At 41.2% G+C, this 8970-nt stretch overlaps 1 protein-coding gene across 2 annotated transcripts; it reads right to left on the bottom strand.

The window, feature by feature from the left end:
* Positions 1-465: 465 nt before the first annotated feature.
* LOC100281176 (VHS and GAT domain protein) lies at positions 466-8663 on the bottom strand. Of its 2 annotated transcripts, none has more exons than NM_001154095.2 (10): positions 8280-8663; positions 6227-6305; positions 5486-5584; positions 5294-5407; positions 4884-5035; positions 3685-3766; positions 3402-3487; positions 2942-3121; positions 1766-2253; positions 466-1386 (listed from the first exon to the last, which is right to left on the bottom strand). In NM_001154095.2, the coding sequence occupies exons 1-10, from the start codon at positions 8378-8380 to the stop codon at positions 770-772; spliced, it is 1998 nt and encodes a 665-aa protein (NP_001147567.1). In that variant the 5' UTR covers positions 8381-8663; the 3' UTR covers positions 466-769. The 2 variants fall into 2 exon arrangements, with proteins under 2 accessions (NP_001147567.1, XP_008643593.1); XM_008645371.3 differs by lacking the exon at positions 8280-8663 and adding an exon at positions 7028-7684 and having other exon boundaries at positions 468-1386.
* Between the last annotated feature and the right edge of the window lie 307 nt (positions 8664-8970).

Here is an 8970-nt window from a genome sequence, read left to right as displayed (position 1 = left end):
TAAGGATCAAGACACTCCTACAACTAGAAAGGGTGACGAAGAAAAACGATTAGGCCATCCTGATAGGAAGTTTATCACTTCGAGTACATTTTCTCTTAATTCTCTAAAACTTTGGGCTGTATGAGTAGTTCGTAGAAAGCTTATCAAGTATACTTTACAATGCCATTCACTGAGTACTTTGGATTTTCCACTTGAGATTCGAATTGTTTAGTTGAGACTACTCAGTCTTCTCAAACCCGACAATACTGTCAAAAAGAAAATATTATAGCTCTTGATTCCCAAAGGCTATGGAGGTCAATAGGTACTTGTAGAAAGCTTGTCAAAGTCTAATAATATAAAGTTGAAACATCATTTCCTAATCGACAGTAGTTAAAAAAACGTACTGACTAACATATTACTATCCCGACTAGTTAATCTGAACTAGAACTGTTATGAAGAAGAAATAAGTGGAAAAGAACAGGGGTATATGGCTAGGGAGAACAGGAATCTCTGATTCTGCCTTAATATTTGCAGAGGGAAATTATGACAATACATATTGCTACTGAGAACTCAAGAATTTCATATATAGTAGAGTTATAGACATATTTGCTATGAGGCTCCCCACAAGCATCCTAATCTCCAGTTCCCAATATGAATTTCTACCAAATGAGCTTACATCGAGAAGCCATCTGGCATTGCATAGAACGTGGCAAAATAATTATATGCGCTGTCAGGAAAGGTTTCTGCTGCTGGCAATTAAGATAAAATTATGTACCTTCTTTACTCAAACTTAGCCGCCAACCTTGCCAGCTGCAGGTTTGTTTTGCTTCATCTTGGCGATGCTCAAGAGATCACCAAAGAGTGCATCCTCAGGTCTGCTCTGCTTATTTGCTGCGGCTCCATTTGGATCACCGTTTTGAACTGAAAGGTCATTCATCCTCTGGGCAAGTTCGTTTGCACTAGTATAGGCATATGCAGCATTCGGAATATAGTAGCCCCCAGATTGCTGACCATATCCATAACCAGACATATGAACGCCGTAAAGCTGTGTTTGGTTCATTCCATAATATCCTCCGAACGTTGGTTGGGAATACATGCCCATTCCATGATTCATTTGCATCGATGGATGCATGCCCCTGTACTGCATGTTCAGTGTAGCCTGTGTTGGTTGTAGAGCGCCAAGCTGAGCACCAGGCACCTGTTGCAACTGCATTCTTCCTGGCTGTCCCCTCGGCATTGGTGGTGCTGACATGAATTTGTTCCCATGCTGACTGGGTTGCACTGGTTGGGGTTGCATGCCTTTTGGTTGCACTGCCATTCCACCAAGCTGATCGTCGTCAAATGGGTTAGTGGATCTCTTAGTTCCCCATGGTGCTGGTGGAATGTCTCCATTTTGATCACCTGTGCCTGTAAAAAAGCAATTGTCAAATGGTCGAGCTATCTTGGGACGAACTGGCTAGGCACACAAGTTTGGGTAAAGTTATCGAGCTAACTATTTGATAAAAAGCATTAGCCTCACACGGGCAATATGTTAAATGATTATAACGAAGTCTATAAGTAACAATATTATACCTACAGCACATGAAAATAACACTGAGAAGAAACAATGATATTTCCCATTTACTGTGAAAAGTTTTGCACCTAACTTGGACTTTATTGGAAAGCAGTAGTTCAATAAATATGTATATTACTTATAGATAAAGTGATCAGCCTTTCCTCAACTTTTGATAAACAGATTGAGGGAAACATTATAGAAGTACCAAACACTAGGAAAGAAATCTAGTACCATAATTTAGTGCTTGCTTTTGGTGATTTCCTCCATAGGCTGTTTGCCCATTCCGCGAACCTGTAGAGTTCGATTGGGCCTGCTGATCATAAGGTACAATGGCATTGGATCTGGCCCCATTTGGATAAGCAGCTGAATGCTGAGGCAATACAGGTCGCACCGGTGCATGATATGTTTGTGATGTAGAGATAGTAGAATTTGAAGTCGAAGATAGAAAAGAATATGGAAGGTTATGGTTGCTATTGTTGGCTGTATTTTGTTCAAACATATCAGCAAAAGCTAAGACATTCTTGTCTGCAGCTGAATATTCAGTGACAGGAACAAGTGCTAGGGAGTTTGCAGGTTCGGGTTTGACATAATCATCTCCACTAAGTAGGTCGATACTAGAAGCAGGTATTGCAGGTGCTTTTGAACTACTGGATGGAGGTGCAGGAAGTGCTAAAATCCCAAAGGGAGACTGACTGGTGGCAGTTGTACTTGCTGAAGGCCTGAAATACGTAGAAAGCAAAAGTTTGAAGTGAGGAAAAACTGAAGCTGGTTGGTTTACTATAAGTAGGATTACTGCAGATAAAAACAATCAAACAATTTTGCATCCAGTTGCAAGCAGGGCTCAGTAAACCTGTGGAAAGGTTGTTTAAATCGATATTTTGATTTATACCCTTTTTCTTGCAGGATAGGTGTCTACGACTACGATTGCATTAAGGAGGAGAAAAAAAGGTCCGACAAAAAAGTACTCCCAACAAGGGAAGAGGACAACAAAAGAAAATTAAACATCAAGATAGGATTTATGCTCTTATGTGGACCAGGTTTCTAAGGTCCTAGTCAGATATATTCCAGAATCCAGATAGGATTATATAAACTTAAATAAACAAAATGTTTATGTCAAAATATCCAGATTTTGCCTGGTAAACAGTTTCATGAACCCTGGTTCTAAGGGCTTGTGAGAATCTAAATACATGTTTCTCGTCTAGTAGAATCTTATGAAATAATTTAAATAGGATGCTTAATACTCCCTCCGTCCCAAAATATAATTCTTCCTAGCCCACTTTTTTTTGTCCATGTTCATTCAAATGATAATGAATATAGACATACATGTAAACTACATTCATATGTTAATGAATGTATGATTAGTCTAAAACGAATTATTTTTTGACAGATGGAGTATGATATTTGAACCTCTGAATTGTTTCTTCCATGGTATCTGGCTTTCTTGTTGAAGAACTTCCAATTTGGGACTGCAGAGATTTCGGCTTCTCCACTCGAACTGCTAGACCTGCATCAATAGCATCATGTTTTGCCAGAACACGCTGCATATCATCATTCAAAGAAAGACCCTGGTTGAGCAACTCCTCGTTCCTGTTCAGACATAGCATCAATGCACAAGTCACTAAAGGGCAGACCCACTGCTGGAAGCCACATGAGTGGGGGCTGGGGAAAGAATGCACAAGTCATTAAAAAAGGAAAATTTGACATAGAGTTGGCTCATTACACTGAAAAAGAAAGGATAAATACTGCACAATATTAAATGTCGCGCTACAGAAATGTCAGTGTTTAACATGTAAAGCTGTCACTATATTTTCTTTCAGTACTGTTCATGTCATCATAAAACTAGAAAAGAGTCATCAAGGTAACTTACGAGGTACTGTTGACAAGCTGCACTACTCTTTGCTTGTAAGAACGGCATTGATCCACAAGGTCTGCAATGACATCCTGTCTAAGCCCCTGAAATCTGGCACGGTAAGTAGATTGATTTGAAATCTTGCACTGCAAGTACAATTTAGAAATATTGCACTGCAAGTAGATTGTTTTGAAACAAAATTTCATGAAATGATGAAGATGGTTACCAGCAATTCTTCCTTATTATAAGGCATAATTAATTTTATGATGGCACAATAGCCACAGGTGCATCAGGAAAGTACCTCTCTGTTACCTGGATCTAAAGCATCCAGCATCTCTGAAAGAACATCCATGATGCCACGTGCGTTCTGAATTTCTGTAAGGCTGGTAAATTACCGCAATCATTACCAAACTTGTATGCTGGATAGGCTAAACCAATGACAACAGCAAGTTCACAAACATCTAAAACATGAAATAAATATAAAGCAATCACTAGACCAAACAACCACAAGAAGCGTCAAACTGAGAAACCTAACATGAAAAAAGGAGAGCGATAAATCTGAGCATCAGAACGTACACACTCCATAATATTCTCAGCTTCTTGACTAAACACTGTACATGAGTATAGTTTAGGTTGTTAACCATAGCAACATGGTAAAAATATTTTCAAACCACCTAATTGAGCCTAGTCGTACGGGTACCGGTAAACTGACTAATCATCAACCAGGTTGCAAGTCAGCTAGTCAAGAAGTTGTTCTGCCAACTTCCGCTGCTACCCAGGATGCATATTATATAGTATAACTGCATAGTATCAAGTAGTTTTGGTAAGTACTAAGAGGTTAAGTAGCTCCTAGACTATAGCACCAGCGAGATAATTGGATTTTTGCCACTCACAATGTTGTCTTCTTATTATAATTACCACTGTGTCTATGAATTGTGGGTCCAGCTGGGTCTATGAAATGTGGGTCTGATGGCAATTTTACAAACTTGTTTCTTGCTGGTGGCAAATATCAGAATCTCTCAGCACCAGCGTACAGAATTGGCAAACAAAGCAAATATCAAGCATGGTCAATCACTTGTGAACCAAGAACAAAAAGCCCAGTGCCCAGGTGTCCCCAAGCCCAGTTGGCCAGCTCAAAATTTTCTCCAGTCATCCCTAAGCTAATCAGACATGAATCAAGAATTTGTCATCACTGATTAGGCAGACAATCAAATTTATGATCACACTAGTTGCCGTGGAGTGCCAAATCGAGGCCCATGGACCAATAAGCCTGATTAATCGCAACTAATAATTCAGACAACTTAATAACATTGCATGCTAAAGCAGAGAGTCCACATTATCTGTTAGCGATGACCATCAATCTTTTTAATGACATCATGATAAACATGTATGTAACATCATATTTGCACAAGATAAATTAAAGAAAACTTGGCATCATATTTACTTTAGTTCAGTAGTTAAACATGCCAATCGTATTATATATTTTTTTTAAATGTATACCTTAATGCAGGGAAATCTGAAACTGGTAATTCAAGTTCCTCCTGCTGTGAAATGTGTAAAGATGAGGGATAGTTTTGGAGAGGCTGAGTCTGTGGAGGAGTGATGATTGGCACAGAACCATTCAATCTTTGAGGAAATACCACTCCAGCACGCTAGCATATGTATGGACAATTGAGAAACTGAATCAGTTCTAGAAATGATCGATATTCAACAAATAGTACCAATTCAGCATTATAACCATATAACTGCATGCTTAACAATTGTCAAAATTAAATGATTGACGAAGAATGTCAATATCTTCTGCAATTCTGTTTTTGGAGATTGGAAGGCAATGGCCATTGGGAGAAAGAACTTCTAAAAACAGAGATCAATAAAATATTACAATATGCTTTATATTTATAGAAAAATACCAAGAGCTCCTCATATGCTGCATAATATTGTGGATATCTTGCACGTGCACCACCAAAAACTTCTTGCCAAGTATCTATCAGCGTGAGAATCTTCTCTTTAACATGATAATCATGCTAAAATTTTCAAAAGAGAAGCATTAAGGATTTGCTATTGACAATCAGTAAATTAAGGTTTAAAATGTATGCACATACCCTTTTCTTTACTATCTTGACCATCTCATGAAGTATGTCTCTCTCAGCAACAACCATATGCACAACGTCCCCACAATTTTTTATCATCGTCTCCAGCAACTGAAACAAGTCGAACAATGCTGTAATTCAGTAAAGGGTTATTTAAATGTGGTCAGCAATTTCCAGTAGGGCTTGCACCAGACCAGTTCAAGGTCTCCTATTATATTATGTCCTAAGCAAAGCTTGCCAGGTTCTGATTATTATTCGCCCCTGAATCCTGATAGTACCAGCATCATATAAATCCTCATATCTCTTTAATCTTCCTTTTTTGAGTCACATGGTACATGTAGATAAATGGAAACATTTCCAATGGCCATTGGAAGGGCAGTGCAACAGGGGATTAACCAATGAAAACTCCAATTGCCAATAGTTAGAATGAGACAATCCTTTATTTTATTTTGGCTACAACAGTGCTTTCCCCCCTTTAAAGTCCACAAATGACCGTACAAATCTTCACCTTTTCTCCTTTATCATATAAACAGTGCAGTAGGGGATTCATTCCTCTCCTGTTTTAGCTAATACAGTTATGTTATTTTACAACTTAACTGTATGCAGGGGGAAATTTATTTTTCAAGGAGCATGATAACATGAAGGGTCCAGCACATTAACAAGGACCCATCAATGAATCCATAAAGTTTCTACCAACAAATAGTCTATGAATTGAAGCCAGGTAGCAGCAAGGGATTTGAAAATCACATTTACCGTGAGAGCAAGAAGTTGGACTTTTGGGTTCTTGTGTGCAATGCGTTTCTTGAGGGACTTTACCACATCTTTTGCTTGTCTAAGAATATGACAATAGAAAAATGTTTACTACAAGGTGATCATGGCACATCAATACAGGAATGCAGAACGACCAGAATTACAACAATGCAGTTCAAGTTTCATGAAAAACTGGGTCAATTCTTTTTCTTTTAATAATGCATGCAACAATGTTCTTGCCACCCTTTCTAGAACAAAGATCTAGTTTCATGGAAGGTTGCTGTTTTCATATATTTTAATATAATTAGAGCAAGTTCCAAGAGCAATTAGATATTCTCTTTATACTTCAAATGGAAAGTAATTTTTTAATTAACAGAGATTCCATCACAAGTCGTGGCACAAAAGTGAAAAGAATAGTTCACAAGATGGAAAATTGAAAGCAGACATTAAGTGACAGCAGAAAGAAACCCAGAAAATTATGAAGCAGTCCTGAAATTGAAAACTATGAGCAGAGCTCCTTCCCCTCTTTCTTTAAATTCTCAACTCTTACTAGCATGAAAGATACATGATCTTGAAATTAACAATTCTTATTTAGCCAACATAAAAATGACGAATCCCAGTCCTAAGAGTCAAAGGCAAGGAAAAAAACCAAACGAAATATCCACAAATATGTCACGTCTGCAAATTTTACCGGAGATGAATAAAGCATATGCATATTACAGTTTATGGTTGTGGCAACGAACCAAACACTAAACGAAATTCATAAAGAACTAGCCCCAATACAAAAACCATGACCAAGTTCACCATGTGTGTCCTGCAACAGAACTCATGGTAGTAAGAGCATCTTCTCGTCGCCAGTCGGCGCTGCTCCTTCTCGTTGCCGTGCTGGTGCTCTTCGCGTCCACCGCCATGGTGCAGCAGCAGAGAATTGCTCGTCCGCCATGTTCTCCGCCAGGGCGATTGTTCCAGCGGTGCACTAACCTCCCCGTGCGCGGCGCCAGCCTGTACTGGACGAACCACGCGGCGAACGCGTTCCGGGCGCCGCAGGCCACCAGCGGCTGGGTCGCGGGGGGCGTCAACACCGAGCTCGCCAGCACAATGGCCGGCAGGAGCCTGTTCATCGCCTCGCACTCCCAGGGCGGCAACAGCGCGGTGCCCGTCCTGATGACCTACCTGGAGAGCACGGCGACAACACCCTCAGGGTCGCCGTGCCCACTGGGCCGGCCGCGGAGTACTCGGGCGGCGCGTACACCATCTACGCGACGGTGGCGCTGCCGGGGAACAGCACGGTGCAGAACACTGTGTGGCATCCGGGCCGCTCTGTGGCGGGGAAATCGCGACGCGCAGCTCGGGGCACGGCCGCGCAGATCCTGCGGAAAATCTCGCGGCAGGGGGGGGGGGGGGGGGGGGGGGTGGGGGGGTATACACACGACCGCGAGTCCACGGATTTTTTTTTCCCCACGCGTGGGATGGAATTGAGAGTTGTTGGAGATGTATTTTGTCAATCTTACAAAAAAATCATATGAATGATTAGGAGAAGGAACAATTGGATCTATACCATTAAAAGATCCAAACTTTAGATATATACCATGGACCCCACATGTCATTGACTCATGTGGACCTATATGTAAGTGAGATAGTAATGGTATGGATCCAAAGTGGTGATCTTTTAATGGTATGGATCCAAATTTCCCTTAGGAGAATGTTTTGGGAACTGTCGGAGACGCTCTAGGCCAGAATTTGTTTTTAATCGCAGAACACACTTCGACATCTAAATTTTATAACTGGTGGAATAATTCAGGACCCAACACTCCCAAGCCAGTTTTTCCCTTCAAAGAACAAGATGAACTGACGAAGTGACGACATATACTAATAACCAGAAACCACAAAATGAACATCCCAAGGTAGTTTCCCCCCACCATTTGATAGAAACGGAGGCTGCTTTCAATAAAATTTAGAAAACCCCATCATTCAGCAATAGAACAGTAATACCAGCACTGGAAACACGCAGATGAAACGGGGAGAAAAAGAAGCAAAGTTGTGCGTGCGTCCTCACCCGGGTTCGCGGTTGAGGATGTCACAGATCTCCAAGTTCATCGCCCAGTCCGGGCCGATGAGCATATCGCTGGTTGCCCGCTCCACCATCGCCGACGACATCTCCGCTCCGTCCAAACACCACCACCACACAACGCCTTACTGAAGAGATCGCCCGCGCGCCCAACTAAACCCCTCGTTTCTCCCTTGTCCTTGGTCTTCTTGACCGGCCGGCCAACAAGTGGATATGGTGGTTTTTGTGGTGGATTCGGTGGCGGAGAGAGCGAAGGTCGTCGTGTCGAGCCGTTCGAGGCGGCGGTCTTTCGGCGAGCACGATAGGACTTGACGATTTCTGAATTGTGTTGTGACGACGCTGCTTGTCTTTTCTGATCGCCCCTGTCTGTTCGGGTTGGTTTTCCTCCGCCTCTGTCTTTTTCTTGTTTCTTTTTTTAGTTTTTCTTTGAACTGCCACGGGGAGGCACTTGAGTTGAGTCCGGACCAATGATGTACTCGGCTAACTCGCCATTATATAATTCTGCTGGATTATTGGAATTCGAGCGGATTGTGTCCGCCAACCCGAAGCCGGCATTGATTTTTAGTATTCCGATGCTAGTTAGAGTATTAAAATATCATCTAATTATAAAACTAATTAGACACATAAGAACTAAACAGTAAAACGAATCTATTAAACATAATTAGTCTATGATTCATCC

This window comes from Zea mays, chromosome 5 (assembly GCF_902167145.1).
Source record: "Zea mays cultivar B73 chromosome 5, Zm-B73-REFERENCE-NAM-5.0, whole genome shotgun sequence".
In the NCBI taxonomy this organism is placed as follows: domain Eukaryota; kingdom Viridiplantae; phylum Streptophyta; class Magnoliopsida; order Poales; family Poaceae; genus Zea; species Zea mays.
This window is presented reverse-complemented; position numbering and strand designations above follow the sequence as displayed.

Coding starts and splice junctions, on each gene's coding strand:
- LOC100281176 (NM_001154095.2), bottom strand. CDS start 8,380: ATGTCGTCGGCGATGGTGGAGCGGGCAACCAGCGATATGCTCATCGGC. Junction 5,036..5,293: donor CAGCATATGAGGAGCTCTTG/GTATTTTTCTAT, acceptor TACATATGCTAG/CGTGCTGGAGTGGTATTTCC. Junction 1,387..1,765: donor AAAGCAAGCACTAAATTATG/GTACTAGATTTC, acceptor GCTTTTTTACAG/GCACAGGTGATCAAAATGGA.